At 38.9% G+C, this 20,423-nt stretch overlaps 1 protein-coding gene across 10 annotated transcripts in view; it reads right to left on the reverse strand.

Annotated features, from left to right (window-relative positions):
* Positions 1 to 20,423, reverse strand: part of cnot2 (CCR4-NOT transcription complex, subunit 2) — a 112,823-nt gene that overhangs the window by 40,591 nt on the left and 51,809 nt on the right. For all 10 annotated transcript variants that reach the window (XM_069904082.1, XM_069904089.1, XM_069904081.1 and 7 more), the window contains 5 exons: positions 14,574 to 14,643; positions 13,976 to 14,123; positions 10,605 to 10,787; positions 4,206 to 4,285; positions 434 to 559 (listed from right to left, as the gene is read on the reverse strand). In XM_069904082.1, the coding sequence (XP_069760183.1) occupies positions 434 to 559; positions 4,206 to 4,285; positions 10,605 to 10,787; positions 13,976 to 14,123; positions 14,574 to 14,643 (607 nt within the window). The remainder of the gene's footprint in view (positions 1 to 433; positions 560 to 4,205; positions 4,286 to 10,604; positions 10,788 to 13,975; positions 14,124 to 14,573; positions 14,644 to 20,423) is intronic.

Genomic DNA, 20,423 nt, shown 5'->3' on the forward strand with positions numbered 1-20,423 from the left:
ATTTGATCTTTGCAAAATTGACTGATATCCCGCTGGTGCTACTAGACAAAGGTGTTCAATCCTGACCTCCAGTACTGCCTGTGTAGAGCATGCAAGTTCTTCTTATGACAGAGTTCCTTCCACATCCAAAGAAGTTTGGGTTGGTGGGTTGACTAACTTACCCGATGTGTGGGGAAGAAATAAATGGAATTTATGTAGGATTAGGGCAAATAGGTGCCTGGTGGTTGGGAGTGAATCATTACACCCAAGAGTCCATTTTTCCATTATACGGAAAACATCTGACTGTAAACTGGGGAAGTTTTGTTGCATGACTCAATTCAAATTATTCACAAGTAGTTCAGAATTTAGGTTTAAAAAGGTGAATGATGTGCAAGACTCCCTCTTTAAAGCAAAGCAAAATATAATTATGGCTGAATTAAGAAAAGTTTCTTACCATAGGGAGTCCTCCCCGCCAAAGGATTTATTAATGGAGTTGGGTTGCCACTTCCTTCCCTTCTGGTTCGATCTGCCAGTACTGGAAACTCTGAGAGGTCTAACCCCGTAACATTTTCACTTCCATCTACAGCATAGAAAAAAAATGAAAAGACTGAACAGAAAGCATTTTCATTAAAACAAGTTTCATCAAAAGATTATATAAACTGCTGATCAGACAGAAGGAATGTAAACAAAAAGTGAATGAGGACAGAGGAGAGAGGAGAAAAAGTCGTTGTCACTGCAGCGCAAGGAGGGAAGAGGACCTGCAGTGCCCTCCATAAACTTTGGGACAAAGACACTTTTTATTTAAGGTTATTTGTATGCATTTTGGTTTGACCATATAGTAATTTACAGTACATTTTAATACATAGTCTCCTCATTTCATGCCACATGTTTAGGACATTTGGCTTCACAGGTGTTGTGAGTACTCAGGTATGTTTAATTGCTTCATTAGTGCAGGTAGAAGAGAGCTAGGTTTGCTTTGAAGCTTTTGATCACGTTTGGAATCTGGTAATCCTAAAGTTTGGGCGATGTCTCTTATTGTTTTTCATCCTCATAATGGCTTCTTTGACTTTCACTAGTAAATATCTTGTCCTCATGTGAAAAATGGCAACAACAGACGCCAAAGGTGATCAAAACCTTAGAATCAAGCCTAACTCTTTTATATCTGCACCAATGAAGTAGTTAAATATACTGTGCTGTAATTTCTACATGGTCAAATCAAAATGTATACAAATAAACTTAAATAAAATCAGGTTTGTGCACTTTAATTACTTGAGAATTGTTTGATTACAAATTTAAAACTGCAGAGCAAAGGGGCAAATAAAGAGTCTTTGTCACAAATATTATGGCAGGCACTGTAATGCTGTCAGCAAAACAAAAAAGCAGCAACTTGCATATAATGGGGAGCAGGAGGCTGCAATAAGATCTACAACTGGTGGCAGTGGAGACTGCCATTGAAAGCTTACTACCTCCCAAGAGGTAGAGAGCTGGAGATGATATAATGTTTCAAAGTGCTGAGCAACAGAGGAGGCAGGTGATTAGAATAAAGTCAAGGTAATGAGCAGTGCAATTTGTATTCTGTATTTAAGGAGGTAACAAAGATCTTAATTTAACTGTAATTCTTTTCCATGGATTAAATTTCAAGTAAAAGGTCTCTCTTACAAAATTAAAAGAATTACAGAGGAGCTCAATCCCATATGGTTTATAGCCTTCAGCATTCAAGAAACACTAGACATTCCTCTGGTTTGAATAAATACAACTGCAGAAAGTTCCACAGTTTCAACCAGTTTCAGTGCTGGATTTGAGAAATTGAGCATTAAACTGAAGGTACCACAGTTACAATAACTGCAAGTCTAAATGTGAAGTGAGTAGCAGCTTTATTTTGGTGTGGTTTAAGGAAATGCAATTAACAAGAGAATGGATGACATGCAGGAAGAAGGTAACCAAAGAAGCCTCCGATTGCATTTCACTCCAGAATCCTTTTTCTGTACTGAAAAACATGGAGTGAATTTTCCTCTGGGGAGTGCGTACAATGTCAAGATCATGGGACTCTGGGTGGCTCAGATGTGCAGGAGCATAGGAGCAAGAGACTAAGGGCAATTGTGGTAGGAAACAATAGTGAGGGGAGCAGACAGATGCTTCTGCAGCCACAGATGCAAATCCATATGCTTCATTTCCTATCTAGTGCCAGAGTCAAGGAACACAGGCAGACCATATTAAAATTCACAGTTATAGAGAGAAGTTAAAAGGAGGAACAAGTCCTACAACCAAATTTTAGTTAGTGTTTTAGGTAACAGATTAAGAATGAGTGCCTGAAAGGTTGTAATCTCTACATTACTTTCAGTGCCATGTACTAGCATGTATAAGAATAGAAAGATCAATGAGATGAATGTGTGATGGAAGAAATGACACAGAAATAGGGGACTTTGGATTTTAGTATTATTTTGTATTATTATTTTCTCAGAAAGATGAGACCTGTACACACTGGAGGGATTGTACTTGATCCAAAACTTGTGGAGATGGGAGTGGCTTTGTGTGCTAAGGTGTGAGGTCTTAAATGCACTTGGTAGGGAATAAGTGGGCAGCAGGGTGTGGGCAACAGCCAAATATAGAAGGAAAATTCAGTGGAGAATGCATACACTCGATAGGAATACAAGCATGATTGCATCCATTTTAATGCAAGGACTCCGACGTGTAAGGCAGATGTCTTGATAAACATTTGGGAATAAGACACTGTCACCCAACGAGATTCTATGATTTAGAGTATTCAATTGCTAGTCATATCTTTCTTTCCAACACTTCTCCATGATGATAACAGAGGAAAAGGAATTATTTCCCTGCACTGTGGAGTGACCATGCACGAAAAAGTGCTGCAGCTACATAAAACTGGTTGAATTTCCTGGAGGTTTATACCATTGTGTTTGCTCTCAGTGTTAAAATGTGGGAACATTTCGGATTAAGCAAGTTACAATGCAATTTCCTGAAATTTTGGTGCCATTGGCCAATACCTTGATATTTCTGTGGATATCACACATAGTTCACAGATAATGGTGATTTACTTATATTTGGTTTTCTCACCCAATTTAGTTAGATAAAAATGTATTTCTGCAGGTGAATGTATTATAACTACAAATCAAAACAAATGTTCTTCTTGTCAATCATATATTTTTCCTTTATTTAGACACTAGCTTTAGTGGTAAGTCTGCCATGCCTGCACGGAAAAGGAATCTCAGGGTTGTATGTGTTGTCATGTATGAAGTCTGACAATAAATCTGAAATATAACAAAATTATATTAATGAATATGAGAGGAATATATTTTTGGCTTACTTTCAGGCTTGTCATGTTTGACACACTTAATGGCATTACTAAGGGCACATTGTTATCAGAATTGGTCCACGCACTCCAGCATATTATATCCACCTATCTCCCAAGGAAGCTCACTCATTTCCTTTTTAAAATCAGGAAATCCTTAAATAAATTTCTGAGAGAATAGACAACTAGGCATGTACTCACAGTTGACTGCATTAATGTTTTGGAACTAGACAGAGTATTCCCATTCTTTTTAAACCCCATTTACAGAAATATTTTACTGATAAAGAGACTTTAGGTTCAGCTGCAGAAATATTGAACACTGCAAAGCCCATGTATTCTTCTCCCCCCAAATAATTTTAGCGGATAGGTTGTGAAAAATAAGCTTATTCTAAATTTATGGCCGTTGCCAGGACCAGGATTAAATCTCACCAAACATATCAAAAGTGGATGAGGTCAAAGCAAAATCAAATTCAAACAATATAATGTTGCTACTATTTTATATGACAAAATATTAAGGTATTTTTGATAGCATTCTGCTTATTTTAACTAAAGGTTAACCTAAGTTATTCAGGTTAAATTGAAATAAATGAACTTAAAAAGTATGTCTTGCTGAGTTTCTCCAGTATTGTTTTTAAAACCATGGTATCTACAGATTTTTGTCTTTTACTACTTAAAATTCTGCAACTTGGAACAATTCACTAATGTACTCAATGAGGGTCATTTATTTACCAGAAAGTTTGGGCCTATAGATATCCACTACAAATAATAATGTGTCATCAACCAGAGAATTAAAATTACACCAAGTATTTTGTACAAGAATGTACAAAATAGAGCATAATGCCAAAGGGAATGTTTTGAACATTAAATCAAACCCCCCCAAAAATTGATATTAGTACTCAATAAGAAACTTATTTACCTGTGCCATTGAAAATGTTACTTGAAAGTGAATTATTAATACCAAATGCCTGATTTCTGTTCATTCCAAATCCAGACATACTGAAAAATAGAAAAAAAATTGTTAAAGTGACAGACTTTATTTATATCAGCAATATCTTGGCATTAATAACTATATTAATTGGGTACAGAGATTAGTATTGGGTATGTATTTCCTGAATACTCCATGCTCTAAAAAACTACAGCATTCCTATGAAACCTTTCATAAGCTGAAATAGTGTAAAGTGAAGACTCATTTGCTACTATCGAAGGCTATTTTGTTAAAAGCGAAAACCCATTCAAATCCTTTCGTAAAAGCGAACACAGGTTTCTTTGTAAAAGCTAATTTTCAAAAAGCGAGTATTCATAAACCTATAATAATTTTAATAATCTCATGTAAATGGACATGCAAAGGTATAATATTGTGTTTTAAATTATACATTCATTAACGCTAAATGTTCAGTTTATTAATAAATAGCACTCAGGGACAACTAATGTAACACTAAAAATATTCCAAGCACCTTTCTTTATCCCTCTCTGAGTCAATTTATTCCAAAATGATTGTCAATCATACTGTGGGATTCAAGGCAATATTTCTTCAGCTTTTTTTAAATTTGTGAAAAACCATTTTTATAGCTTCAGTGACTATATTAACATTGTTAATAGTCAGAAAGCTGATGTCAGTCAAAAATCCGGTTATGAAGTTCTCAGCAGCCAATATGTATCATAAGAAATGTCTATAGCAGAAATCTGCATCCTAAATTATAAAGCACAGAGAAAACTAGTTGTCTGGAAATTCTTTGGAATCCGGCACTGCAACGTACAACAGTGTGGCAGAGACATAGTTTAAGATTACAATCCCATCTCACAGGCCAATGCCACCATATTGAGCAATCATTAATGGTCGTGATAATCAAGCAAAGAGCTCAGTTACTGCTATTTGCAGTTTGTTTTTATACACAAAATGAGATCCCTTCTGAGCCTGTCTCCTATTTTTGCCTTTATAATGTTCAAGTATATTAAATGCCACATATACTGAAGCACAAAGAGAAAGTTTGTTTTGTAAGCAGTCCAGCGAGTTAACACATACACAGAACAGTAAAAAAAACAGTGCCTAGTGTAGAGTGACCAACAGAGTGAGTGATCAGAAAAAGCAAAACTTATTTTGCAAGTACAAGGTTAATTCAGGAATCTGATAATCACAGGGAAGAAACTCCACAGGAGTAAAAAGGCCTTGCCCTTCTCCAAATCAAACCTCTCAAGCATCCCTGATTTTCTTTGTTCTACCTCTTGCCTATTAACAAATAGTTTGGAAACATGCATCCATTGTATATTACTAAGGTAACACTCTATGGATGCAAGAGGTACCGAGAGCCCATGAACAGGAATGAAAAGCCCAGACAATTTCATCAGCCACTACTTAAGTATGTGGATAGTATGATGAACTCAGATGAATCAAAGCCACTTTCAGGGAACTCCAAATTAGATTGGATTGAAATTCAAGTTGGGTTTATTCGGATTAAGCAGCGCTGCAAAACAATGAAAAGCTAAAGAGAGGACATACAAGGAACAAATATTTGTGGGAAGACAGAGATTTGGGAAGTTTTTAAAACTTACATTTCTTTAAATTTAGACATACAGCCCTGTAACAGGCCAATTCGGCCCGACAAGTCTATGCCGTCCAATTTACACCCCATTAATTAACACCCCAGTATGTTTTGAAGGGTGGGAGGAAACTGGAGCCCCTGGAAAAATCCCACACAGGATCGGGGAGAACATTCAAACTCCTTACAGACTGCGCGGGACTCAAACCCTGATCCGGATCGTTGTCGCTGTAAAGGCTACACCAACCATTGCAGGTGGTCATTAAAAATCTCATAAGGAGAGAAACAATGAAGTGTGAAAGTAGGCTAGCAAATAATATCAGAGTGTACAAAAGCTTCTTCAAGTATATAAAGAGTAAAGGAAAAGTGAGAGTAGGTATAAGACCATTAGAAAATGATGCAGGTGAAATAATAATAGGAGTCAAGGAGATGACTAAATTAGAACTTTGCATCAGTCTTCACTGTGGAAGACATTAGCAGTGTGTCAGATATCTGAGTATCAGGGAAGGAAAGTGAGTGCAGTTACTATTTCAAGGGAGAATGGTCTCGTGGTGGATAAGTCACTCAGATGAAATGGAATGCATCCTCCAGTTCTCAAAAAAGTAGCAGTAGAGATTGTGAAAGCATTGGTAATGATCTTTCACAGGAAAGGCTGGAAAATCACAAATGTCACCCCATTATTCAAGAAGGGAGGAAGACAGCAGAAAGAGAAAATATAGCCTGACATTAGCGGTTGGGAAGATGTTGGAGTTGATTTTCAAGATGAAGTTATGGAGTAATTGGAGGAACATGACAAGATGGGCCAAAGCCAGCATGGTTTCCTTAAGGGAAAATCTTGTTGACAAACCTATTGGAATTCTTTGAACAAGTGACAAGTAGCTTAGGTAAAAGAGATGCAATGGATGTTGAGTATTTGGATTTTCAGAAGGCCTTTAACAAGGTGCTGCACATGAGGCTACTTAACAAGATAAGAGCCCATGGTATAACAGAAAACCTATTAGCGCAGGTAGAGCGTTGAGTAGTTGGCAGGAAGCATGAAGTTGGAATTCAGGGATCATATTCTGATTGGCTGACAGTTACTAGTGGTGTTCCACAGGGGACAGTGTTGGGGTCACTTCTTTTTATGTTGAATATTAATAATTTGAATTATGAAATGAATGACTTTGTGGCCAAGTTTGCAGATGATACGAAGATAGGTGGAGGAGCAGGTAGTGGAGCCAAGAGGGAAGCTGCAGAAGAACTTAGATTAGGAGAATAGGCAGAGAAGTGGCAAATGAAACACAACGTCGGAAAGTTTATGGTCAAACATTTGGGTAGAAAAAAAATAAACAGGTAAACTATTTTATGAATGGGGAGCAAAATGAAAATACACAGATGCAAAGGAACCTGGAATCCTCGAGCAGGATAGCCTGAAGGTAAACTTGCATGTTGAGTTGGTGAAGAAGCCAAATACAATGCTGGCATTCATTTCAAGAGAAATGGAATAGAAGAGCAGGGATGTGATATGGAGGCTTTATAAAGGCTCTGGTGAGACCCACGGAGTATTGTGAGCAGTTTTGGGCTCCTCATTTAAGAAAGGATGTGCTAATGTTGGAGAGGGTTCAGAGGAGTTTACAAGGATTATTATAATGAGAAGCATTTGACAGCCTTGGCCTGTACTTGTTGGAATTTAAGAGAATTGTTGGGGGGAATCTAATTAAAACATTTTGAATGTTAAAAGGTGTGAACAGTGTAGATATAAAGGACTGTTTCCCATGGTGGGAGAATCTAGAATAAGAGGGCAAAACTTCAGGTTTGCAGGGTATCCACTTAGAAGAGAGATACAAAGGAATTTCTTCAGGCAGGTGGTGGTAAATTTGTGTAATTTGTTGCCACAGGTCATTGTGGAGGCTAGGTCACTGGGTGTATTTATTAAGATAGAAATTGACAGATTCTTGATTAGCCAAGGCATTGAAGGTTATGGGGAGAGGGCCATGCATTGAGGATGATGGATCCGCTCATGATTAAATGGCAGGGCAGACTCAATGGGCTGAATAGTCTATTTCTGGTGGAAGAGAGAGGGATCTGGAGAAAGGAGCTAAAGGGATAAGGAAAGAGAGAGATTGGGGGAGGGGTTTAATGGAAACTGGAGAAGTCTATGTTAATGTATCCAACCAGACAGTGTAAATGGGTGAAATATGAAAGCCTGCAGTCACTATGATTGTAATAAAAATACAGAAATTCTCAAGGAATTCTGCAGGTCCTGCAGTATCTATCAGAGGTAAAGAATATTACCGATGTTTTGGGCTTGAGTCCGTGAGTGTAAACGGGTGTCTGATGTTAGTACCATATCTCTCGATGACTCTAATAAGAGCACGCTTTCACTTTGCTTTCAAATTAATGCTGCATTTTCACAAGTACATCTAGATCCTATGCAAAAATCTATCAGCTATAAAGTAATAAAAACACAGAAATAATGGAGGAACTCAGCAGCTCTCAAGGAAACCACAGGAGAAAAAGATATATAATTGACATTTCAGGCCTGAGCCTTTCTTCAAGGTACGAGAAGGAAAGAAAGAGCAGGGTGGCAGAGCACAGACCAATAGACAAAAGATGCTAATTGGACATAAATAGGAATACAGGAGAGGAAAGGTGCAAATTAATCATGGGAGGGTCTGAATGCAGAGCTGAAGAAAAGGAGACAGAAGGAAAAGAGAGACACAGAGCTAGAGGAAAGGAGAAAGAGGGATAGAAGGGAGTGAGGCTAACAGAAACCAGAGAAGTCGACATCAGATTGGAGGGTGCCGAGACAGAATCTGAGTTGTTGTTCCTCCAATTTGCAGTTGATCTCAGTCTGACAACACATGACACCACAGACAGGCATTTTGGCACAAGTTCGGGGCAGGAAAATGAAATGGGTTGTCACTGGGAAATCCTTGCTATTGCAGCAGACAGCTGAGATGCTCAATGAAGGGATCTCCCAGTATTCATCCAGTCTCTCAGATGTAGAGGACCCCATAACGGGTGAAGTAAGAGTTGCTTCACTTGGAAGAATCTGCTTGGGGCCCTGAATGGTGGTGAGGGAGGAGATGTGGGCGCAAATATCACATTTCCTGCGGTTACAGGGGCAGGTGCCAAGGGGTGATTGGTAGGAAGGGAGGTGTGGAGGAGAAAATCATGGAGGGAGTGGTTTCTGTGGAAGGTGGAGCAGGAAGGAGAGGCAAAGATATGCCTGGTGGTAGGATGCTCCCTCAGTGTTGATGTGCTGTCTTTTACCCATCCACTCCTTCCTTTCATCTAATTGGCTGTTAATGGTCTTTGGGATCAAATAACGATTGATAACAGATGTGGCTTGTATGTGCATAGAATTTGGTTGAAATATTTTATAGCATTGGTGAACTATAATGCTACAAAAGTGATTTTTTTTTGTTATTAGAAAGGCAAGGTAGTTAAACCAATTAGTAAATTTGCAGATGACACAAAAATTGGTTACATAATGGACAAGGAGGAAGGATATCCATTTACATCAGGATCTAGATTAGTAGAAAAGATGGCCAAGGAGTGGCAAATGGAAATTAGCTCTGACAAGTGTGAGATGCGGCACATTGGAAAGTCAAACCAGGATAAGACTTGCCCAGTAAATGGCAGGGCACTGGAGAGTGCTATAGAAAACAGAGAGCACACAGTGTAACTCCGATTCTCCAAAATCCAAAATAAATCAGAAATACTCATTTATCCAAAATTTTTTTCAGAGCTAAATTGACCGGGAGCCTCGGGGGCCCCCGGGCAGGACCGGGAACCTCAGTAGGAAGGGGTCAGTGATTGGTGGCGGCCAGCATTTTTGTTGATGAGAATTAAACATTATTTCAATGCTTAAAATGCCTTCTCTTGTTATTTGTTGTTGTTTAGACATGGTTACAAGTGATTTGCTATTGCTACTGGGCTGTTTTTTAAAAAAAAAAATTACCAGTTCTCTGAAAAAACGGTTTACCTGAAATAGGCCAGGTTCCGACCATTTTGGCTAATCGGAGTTGTACTGCAGCATGAAAGAGGAAACTCAGGTGGATAGGGTTATGAAAAATGCATTTGGTATGCTTGCCTTCATTGGGAAGGCTACTGACTACAAAGTTTGCAACTTGATGATATAGCTGTACGAGATGATGGTTCGACCAGATGGCAAAGTGTGCTGCTCTGGTTGTCCCGCCAGATGAAGGATATCAAGAGTTTTATTAGTGTGCTGCAGAGATTGGTGCGTTTGAGTTGTAACAAGAGGCTGGATAGGCTGGTGACCTTGTAAAGGTCATGAACACCATGAGGGGCATAAATGAAGTGATTGGTCACACTCTATTTCCAGGATAAATGTTTCTAGAAATAGGCGACAAAGGTTTAAGATGAGAGATGACAGATTTAAAAGGGACAACTTTTTCCACCGAGCAAACTGCCAGATACAATTACAATGGTCAAAGAGCATTTAGACAAATAAACGGATAGGAAGGGATAAGAAGGATATGGACCAAATGGAACACATGGATGAAATGAGGCGAAGAACCATGCCGTACAACTCTATGGCTCTATTTCTGGGATTAGTTTAAAATCAGTTACTGTTATTTTAAACTGTTATTTTAAAATTGGATGTTCTGCTGTGCTCCTGAGATATTAGTGGTCTACGATCAGTTGAGACTTCTCAGTGAATGAATTTGCAGTGGATATCAAAAATAAAAACTTGATTAATGTAATAAAAGGACTTTAAATCATTACTGACCTCTTCATCATAAACAAAGATTAAATGCTCAGCTAACCTGCTCACTGTAAAAGGCTGCCGGGATGGCTGCTGCTTTGGCATACATATTATGCTCGGTGAGCTTCTGTTTGGACTGCCTAAACCAGAGCTGCTCATGCTGTTTGTTCTCCCTGGAATCCCAATCCCCTGCCCAACCTGGGAATGATTCATCATATTCCTCGGATTCATTGGCAAGATGTTTCTGTAAAAAGACAACAATATTAAATTGTGCTAAATATTAAAAAGGGTAAAATGCTATTCTAAAAACTATCCAGCATTTTCACATGAAACGGTAAAGCACAAGCTCAGCTTGTATTTTCTCTCTCTCTCCGTGGCTAATGCAAGAACAGTAATACTCTTCCAACTTTATGGATATTAATAGAAAAGAAACTATACTCCATTACACTTGATAAAGCCAATAAAAGCAGAAAACACAATGGAAAATCATGCAATTTCTGTTGAGTCTCTTGTGCTACTTACCATTCCAGATCTAGATTCATTACAAAGAATTTGAAATTATGCATCAGTTAATTCTTCTTCAAAATCTGCTTCCATGGCAACATTAATGCACAATTTAAATTTTAAACTATTTTAGATGTACTGAATTCATTAAAAAAAAACATTCTCAGCATTTCCTTATACTGGAAATTATTTCATTTTTATGTACCCCATACAACTCTGTCCTTTGAACACCAAGATAAAGCAATCAAACTCAAGTCTGCCTCCAGCTCTCTTCATGGTGTCTCATCATTCCGAATATCAGACAGCAAAATAAACACAAAAGGACTTTTTTTTTTTTAAAAAGAGATGGTCCTGTATAAAATTCCTATTCCTTGAGAATACTACCCAAAGTTAAACTCTAGTTGTGAGATAAAAATGTATTTATACAAAAGTGGTCAGTTCAGAAATGCTAAGAAATATTAATTGCCAGAGTTATGTCGGCCATTGCTGGGTAATAAACGTATTGTTTTTAAGCCACATCCATCAGTCAAAATACACCAAGGTCCTTCAATGTGGTAATCATGCCTCTGCAGTATTGTAATGATTGGCATCAAGAGTACATAATGCTGATAATTTTTAAAAGTGGAGAGAGGAAACTGGTTTGCAGGAAAGAATTCATATGAATGTCAGAATTTTTAGTTTAATAATATCAGAGGAGCTCAATTTTATGGACAGGTGATTTTTCAAATAGAAAAGTGAAAGCAAGCAATGAAATATTTAAAGGAGAACTAAACTGTCGAACTATTCCTTTCAGTAAACGGCTAACTAACAAAGAAAAAGTAATCTTCCCAGTTTATAGCAATACACAGAAATGAAGCAACTCAGTGGGTCAGGCTGAGTCATGGAAAGCCATCCACAGTCAACGTTTGGGACCAAAATCCCTTCATCGGGGATAGCAAGAACAAGGCGGATGCCCAAATAAAAGCCCTCTTTGCCACCCTATGTACTTGCATGGCCACCTTCAAAGAGCGATGGACTTGGAACCTGGTTCCCTCTGTTTATCAATAAGGGTCCTGCTATCAACTGTATAGTTTCTTGTTATATTTAATCTCCAAAAATGCAACAGATCACACTTGTTTGGATTCAACTCAATCTGCCATTGTTCCTCCTGCATCTTTAACTGTTCTATGTCATTCTGTTCATAACTCCATAATCTTTATGCCAACTGCAAATTTACTAATTTCCTATCTACATTTTCATCCATGTTATTGATTTCTATTATACACAACAGGAGTCCCAGCATTGATCCCTGTGGAATATTATTGGTCATGAAACTGAATAACATCCTTCCACCACCAGCCTCCAACTTCAACAGGCACCAATCCCATTAATCTTTACTTTCTGAAACAGCCTAGCAGGAAGGGAATCTTGTCAAATGTCTTATTAAAATCCATGTCAACAACATCCATCGTCTTTACCTTCATTAACTAACTTTGTGATCTTTTTAAAAAAAATAATTTGTAAGATGTGACCTTCCCCATTCAAAGCCAAGTTGACTCTCTCTAACCAGACAATGCCTTTCCAATTCTCTTCAATAGCTTCCCTACCAGTGATGCGAGGCTCTCCCACCTATAATTTACTGGATTATCCCCATTTCCCTTCATGAAGAAACAATATTGGCTATGTTCCAGTCCTCCAACAGCACGTTGCTGGTGAGGATACAAAGATCTTCGTCAAGGCTTCACCAATCTCCTTCTCTTGCCATTTTCAATAATCTGAAATTCATCCCATCAGACCCTGGATAATTCATTCACCTTTATGCTCTTTAGGAAGACCTAGTTCCATCTTCCTAATCTCAAAATTCCATAGCAAATTATCTTTTCCCAAATTGATGCAAAGTAGTCACCCACATCCAATACCAATGTAAAGTATTTGATTGAGTGGTCCTACCCTCTTTCAAGTTATGATCTTGTTTTTAATGCAAGTATAAAATGTTTTGTGATTCTCTTTAAACAGACTTGCCAAAGATATTTGGTGCCACTTTTAGCTTCCCTGATCCCCTGCTTGAACTCTTTCCTGCAATATCTATATTCCTCGCAAGACCAATCTGAATTTAGCTTCCTAAACCTTGTATATTGCATGTTTCCTTTCTATTTTTAACTAAATTCACAATTTCTCTTGCCATCCAAGGTTCCTTTACCTATCCAACTTTGTCTTTCCTCCTTTCTGGAACATGCTAGTCTAAACAGGTGGTCCTAACACAACCTCCACAGGCCAACTATGGACTTGCCTGTCAACACCTGCTCCCAATTAACTAGCAATTTGTCCTCCTCTAATTTAGTAGTTTCTTGCAAAGTCCCACTGCACTGGCTTCCACTCCTTTGCCACTCCAGTTTAAACACTCCTGAGCTGGTGAAGATATACAATTTTAAGGACACTACAGAAATGCCTTTGAATCATTTCTGTTGTCCATTTGTTACTCTCATACCACACACTAAAATTTAACCAAACATGCCAAAATTTGGTAAAAATCACAAAACAACAGAATAAATATTACACCTGGCTACAAGTATAATTCTGTGCTTGGTATTCCATTCACTGTAAATTACCATTATTGCACACTGTATGTCCATCAGTCTTTTAAATTCAGCTGAAATGTGTTCAGGCACATGGATCCAGAAACAAATGAGATTCAGATATTGATTTATCAGCTATCAGAAAATTTGGACTTCTTTTGAACCACACAAAAAAATGCTAAGTCAATAATTAAGTGTATTATGGGTAAGCAAACACAAGACAGAATATTCAAGTTTATACAACTGGTCACAAATGGTACTCAGCTAATTTTTTCATTTACAATTTTCCCCCTACAATTTAAAGTTTCACAACACCAATGTGAAGAAATAATGTTAGGCACCAATACAATGGAAGGGAATAAATAGTCATTACCTGCTTGGTGAAGATGGTGTATGAAGTGACATTGTGGGCACTCCTGTTGTTGGTGTTACGTGATTAGGTAACTGAGTACCTTGTGATAAGCTGCGATTTAATTGAGGATTATTGTTGCCCATTCCTCTCATCGGAAGGCCTAATGCACCTGTGAAAATACAAATAGAGTTTTCTTTCAATTGTACTTATAAGTATATAATTTAATGTTTAAAATATTGCTGTTAGTTACTTACACTATTTGATGTCAACTATCATTTATAATATCATGGAAACCTAACCAATATTTTCAGTTAAAATATTTAAAATCATTTTTCTTTCAAGCCAATACAGAAAACTACATCACTCATTTGATTTAAAATTTAACCCCTGTTCATGTACATTTGGACATTTTTAAATATTCAACTATAAAATTTGAAATCATTGTTTCAATTTCTACATCTGTAAAAATATTAAATGCTTCTTTTCTATTATTCAAAAAACCTTTGAGTAAAGCTTAGGAATTACAGAGAAAATGTTATTCAATGTGTTTATGTTTACAGGTCTGTTCAATCAGTTTTCCTGTAAACCCAAAAGTTTTAACAAAAGAAATAAAACTTACTTTGCCCATATAAACTCGCACCAAACTGAGATAGCTGCCCTGATGTTGATGGTGATGGAGATGCCAGCATCTAGGCAAAAGAGTAAAACTTTTCTATCAGTCTGTAAACAGTGTCTGCAGACTTTTGTGTTTCACAACAATATACTATTATTCAGGCAACATTTCAAGAGCATTAATTTTCATCCACTTAAGTTCAATTTATGCAATTTTATTACATGGCAAGATCTATCTACCAAACAACTCTGTATCCACTTCAAAGATATCAATTTAATTCAAAGTACTGGGGTCATTCAGAAATAAGTACTGTACTATTTCTTTATCAATGAGACCAACTAATATATCCACAATTCGAGCTTTCCCTTTTCTGCAAAGGTGAGTTGGATTGAAAGTCCAAACAATTAATGCTAATGGATTTGCCTTACTCATTAACGACAGAAGAATCTAAATTGCATTTGAATTGTTCATCTATACCCTTAGTCTTAATTTCCTTTCAAGTACAAACAAATGATTCTCGACAGGAGAATTTTGATACAAACTGAAACCTCTGAATCTCAATACTTTTCCTTAAGGGGGCATGCAGTAGTGAAACAACTAACATAAAGATAACCAATAAAATATTTTTCAAACAACCAGAAATCAATTTTTTTTTACATTGAAAGGAAGAAATGAAACTCAATTTTATTATCAAGTTATGTCAACTGAGCCTAGTGAAACAGCCAAAAAATAGGTAGACCTAACAAATTAGAGGCATTCCTGCTGACATCCTATTTGGCAGAAAAAACAAACAGCCATGAGATTAAAGAAACATATTCAAAGAAGCTCCCTGATATATGCAGCTCTGTCATCCGCTGATTCGTCTCATATTGAGAGCCAGGACAGCATAGGGAGACAAGGAATGTTGTAAGACAGATAAAGACATATTGTGGTCAAGTGCTGAGAACAAAGTTTGAAGGGAATGGTTGTGAAGAGAAAACAAGAATAAGGGTACAGAGCAGGAATATGAAAAGGCAGCTCAAGACTGTCAAAGATTACTGTGACTTGAGAGAAGTGTGTAATTTTTTTATTCTTTAAAGCAGGGGGTTGAACAAGTAATTTTAATAAATACTTAATATGGTAAAACAAACCAAGGTGGCTCATTTTGACAGCAGCACTTGGAAATTGATGGGAACTATCGACATCCCAGACAATCTCCACAACAGAGAGAATCTAAATGTTGAAGAATTTCAGCTCACAGTTACCAAGCTAGACTCTAGTGAGAGAGTGAGTTATTTGGATGCTGGAACCTAAAGGTAGTTAGATTTCCTACATCAGCAAGTTGTTTCAATTTGCTCAATGGTCCAGAACAGAAAGACAACTTTGGAAATCAATCGGGGAAACTGACACAAAGAATGCAGTCGGCTTAGTCTTTGACCTTGCCCAATGTGAACAAGATGTTTAATTGCTAAATAGATGAGCAAGATTGCCATCTGCTCACATCGTTGTGGTAAAGCAGGCCATTTAAGCAAGGACAATCAAACAGAACATGATAGTCAGGGAGTTAGATGCTGTTCATTTAAAACTCAGGTTCGGAGCTCCAAAGGCAATGTTGACCAATTCCAGGGTTTTGGCTTTCTCCTCGTGGCTGGGAAAGACAGAAATGTTACAATCTTGTTGTCATAGTCAACAAAAGGATCAAGTACATAGCTTATGAAGAATAAGATTAATTGTATTGATATTTGAGCCACACACAAATTGCTATTGTGTTGAATAGATATCCAAGAGTCAAATAAGAGCAAGACAGGGATTTCACTTCATGAGATAATAAAAGAATGAGCTGTCCTGGTGCACACTTGGTTTTTATTTCAAATATGTCACTCCTGTAGTTTTTTTTGCTTTTCAATTCATAGGGACACTGGCACCAGTTCAGGAGAATCAGAGTTGATCTGTTGGATTTAGCCAGGGCTGCAGGAAAAGGTTTAAAAATTACAAATCCTAGTTAAGCACCAGGAAACTCAGGGACAGCAGACATTATAAATTAAGGGGGGAAAAAAAAAAATCAAAAGAACATAAAGTAAAATATCACTTTGGGTAATGATGTGGCAAGAAGGGACTGTAGAGCGTGTCAAAAGAACCAAAGACTTGTTGATCCAAACCAAGGCTTTTATTAACTAAAAGACTGGAGCAGATCACAAGTAGGCCGACCAGTCCAGAATGACCTGGTCTGGCTAGGAGAAATCCTTTAGACCTGCCAGTAGGTGGTGCTACACTCTCAGCCAATCACAGTCATCCTACACATACGTACATATACATATTGGTGATAGAATCTATACTATCACAGGGACCTCAGGTGTTTAATGGTCTAGCTTTTCAATCTTCTTCAGCATGATGCTGAACCAAGCCATGAAAGACCCCAACAATGAAGACGCTGTTTACATCCGGTACCGCACGGATGGCAGTCTCTTCAATCTGAGGCGCCTGCAAGCTCACACCAAGACACAAGAGAAACTTGTCCGTGAACTACTCTTTGCAGATGATGCCGCTTTAGTTGCCCATTCAGAGCCAGCTCTTCAGCGCTTGACGTCCTGCTTTGCGGAAACTGCCAAAATGTTTGGCCTGGAAGTCAGCCTGAAGAAAACTGAGGTCCTCCATCAGCCAGCTCCCCACCATGACTACCAGCCCCCCCACATCTCCATCGGGCACACAAAACTCAAAACGGTCAACCAGTTTACCTATCTCGGCTGCACCATTTCATCAGATGCAAGGATCGACAACGAGATAGACAACAGACTCGCCAAGGCAAATAGCGCCTTTGGAAGACTACACAAAAGAGTCTGGAAAAACAACCAACTGAAAAACCTCACAAAGATAAGCGTATACAGAGCCGTTGTCATACCCACACTCCTGTTCGGCTCCGAATCATGGGTCCTCTACCGGCACCACCTACGGCTCCTAGAACGCTTCCACCAGCGTTGTCTCCGCTCCATCCTCAACATCCATTGGAGCGCTCACACCCCTAACGTCGAGGTACTCGAGATGGCAGAGGTCGACAGCATCGAGTCCACGCTGCTGAAGATCCAGCTGCGCTGGATGGGTCACGTCTCCAGAATGGAGGACCATCGCCTTCCCAAGATCGTATTATATGGCGAGCTCTCCACTGGCCACCGTGACAGAGGTGCACCAAAGAAAAGGTACAAGGACTGCCTAAAGAAATCTCTTGGTGCCTGCCACATTGACCACCGCCAGTGGGCTGATAACGCCTCAAACCGTGCATCTTGGCGCCTCACAGTTTGGCGGGCAGCAGCCTCCTTTGAAGAAGACCGCAGAGCCCACCTCACTGACAAAAGGCAAAGGAGGAAAAACCCAACACCCAACCCCAACCAACCAATTTTCCCTTGCAACCGCTGCAATCGTGTCTGCCTGTCCCGCATCGGACTGGTCAGCCACAAACGAGCCTGCAGCTGACGTGGACTTTTTACCCCCTCCATAAATCTTCGTCCGCGAAGCCAAGCCAAAGAAGAAAAAAGAAATATCAATGAAAATTGGAAATCAAAAGAACATGGGTCTAAACTTACACAAAACATTTGTAGACCACTCTCAATGTACTACGAACAGCTTTCATCGCCCAATTATAAAAAAAAATAGAGATACCAGAGAGGGCACAGGGAAGATTCAAAAGGATATCAAAAAAATGTGATTTACATTTCAGCAAGGATAAAAAGGAGCTCTTTTCTTTTGAGAAAAAGGAACTAAACTGTGTCTTTTGAAAGGCTTTGACAGAACAGATTCAGAGAGAATGATCTCACTTGTGGAGACAGCAGATTTAGAGAAATGCAACACATGAGAACCTGCAAGAATCAAACTACAGGTGCCTAACCTTTTATCCAGGATCGTCAGGACCAGACACCTGCCAATGTTCAGAATCTTCCAGATTTTGGAATCATTTTGATTTCTGTCCCTTTAAGCCCACTCGAGTCATGCTGCTGTTTCCACACTCCCACCCAAGTCACGCTGTCATCTCTCTCCCCCCATCCACCTCAGCCACCTGTTATGCTGCTATCTCGCCCCCTCACCCAACCAAATTGTGCTGACATCTCTCCCCCTCGCATCAAGCTGCTGTCTTTACCCCTTCACCCACCCGAGTCGCGCTGCTAGCTCTCTCCCTTGCCCGTGTTGTGCTGCTGTCTCCCCCCTCACCTGACCAAATTGCACTCCCATCTCTCCCCCTCACCTGCACGAGTCGCACCGCCATCTTTCCCCCTTCGCCGCCCAAGTCATGCTGCTGTTTCTCCCTCTCACCTAACCGAAATGCGCTGCCATCTCTCCCCCAACCACATCACACCCTCTTTCCCCTCACCTGACCAAGTCGCACTGCCATCTCTCTTTCTTGCTCTCTCTCTCTGTGCCCCCACCCCGTTGTACCAGCACCAGGAAAATGGCCTTCTTCTCGGTTCCCCTGCGCTGACACAGTGATTTCAGCTGCATGGGGGAATCATGGGTAGCATTGACGGCCATTGAGCCACCACCAGGCCAACTGAAAGTGCCGCAATGCTGGACAGGGGTCAATATAGGCAATTCAGAGGTGCCTATAAAATATACAACGGAATACACTGGAGTTGAACTAGGGTCGTGTTGGGTCATGTTTGGTGCCAAACTCCATCTTTGCTGAGCAGATGTCATCTACTGAAAAAAGTGCCAGTTTTTGGATGTTGCCCATTTTTGGAATTCATGATAAAAGATTAGGCACCTGTAGAACCAAGAAAAAAAGATTCTTTACCCAAGACTAGTGAGAACGTGGAATTTGCATTACAGGCACATGCTGAATGAAATAGTACAGATTAACTTAAGAGGCTAAAATATATATTTATTTTAAATTATATCTGTGATTATTATGCAGTGTGCATTGTGTATGCATGTGCAGCGTGGTCCAGTGAAATGCTGTTTCATCTGGTTTTACGTGCACAGTCAGATGATGATAAACGAAGTTGAAAAATATATTGTAGAAAAGCAACAAAAAAAAAAAAGGGCCTGCAGTTGGCCAAAGGAGATTTGGGTAATTGTTCTTTGCAGTTCACAATGTGAACAGCGACATTCTTTCTTCAACTCCGCACGTTAATTTCTGCGGTTATAATTTCCAGCTTTCCTGCTTATTCCTCAATAAGTATTTTCTAATGTTCAAAAAAATCAAAACAAACTACAGATGCTTTATATCTTCCACATGCTGTGTCGTGGAGAGGACAGAAATAGGATACTCTATGGTTATATCCACTTGGAAGGACAATAAGCCTGAAGTAAGAAAACAATTAAGCGTATGTTGGGTCCTGACATCATGAGTTTGACACAGACAATCAAAACAGAGAACTTTTCATTTTCAAGAGCGGGCGTGACATCATTTTAAGTGTTTAAAATGTATTAATTTACAGTAATTCCAATATACTTGACACATTGTATTTAAAGACACTGGAAAGCCAGCTTATCATTGTATAAGAACAAGTCATTCGAATAGTGTATCAATAGGTGCAAAGTTTTACTGACATTTTAAAATGTGAAGACCTTGAACAAAATTAACCAATGAAAACAAGTTGTACATGTATCAACATAGCATTTGTAATGTGAACAGTGCACCTAACAAATACTAATACAGTATCTGGCATCTGGCACCTTTGGGGATTGGTAGATGTTGGATAAGTGAATTTTCCAGTTGCTTGAGATTCTGCATTGCGAGGATGGGCGAGGCAACCTATTTATTTTCCTTTTTTTTTGCCAGTTGCTTGAGGCTGCAGGTTGCTTGAATTCCAGATATCAGGGATTTTACTATAATTCAATCACATTGGAGACATGCCGTTTTATTTTTTTCCCCAAATGAAACTACCA

The sequence above is a fragment of the Narcine bancroftii genome, chromosome 11 (assembly GCF_036971445.1).
Source record: "Narcine bancroftii isolate sNarBan1 chromosome 11, sNarBan1.hap1, whole genome shotgun sequence".
NCBI lineage: Eukaryota > Metazoa > Chordata > Chondrichthyes > Torpediniformes > Narcinidae > Narcine > Narcine bancroftii.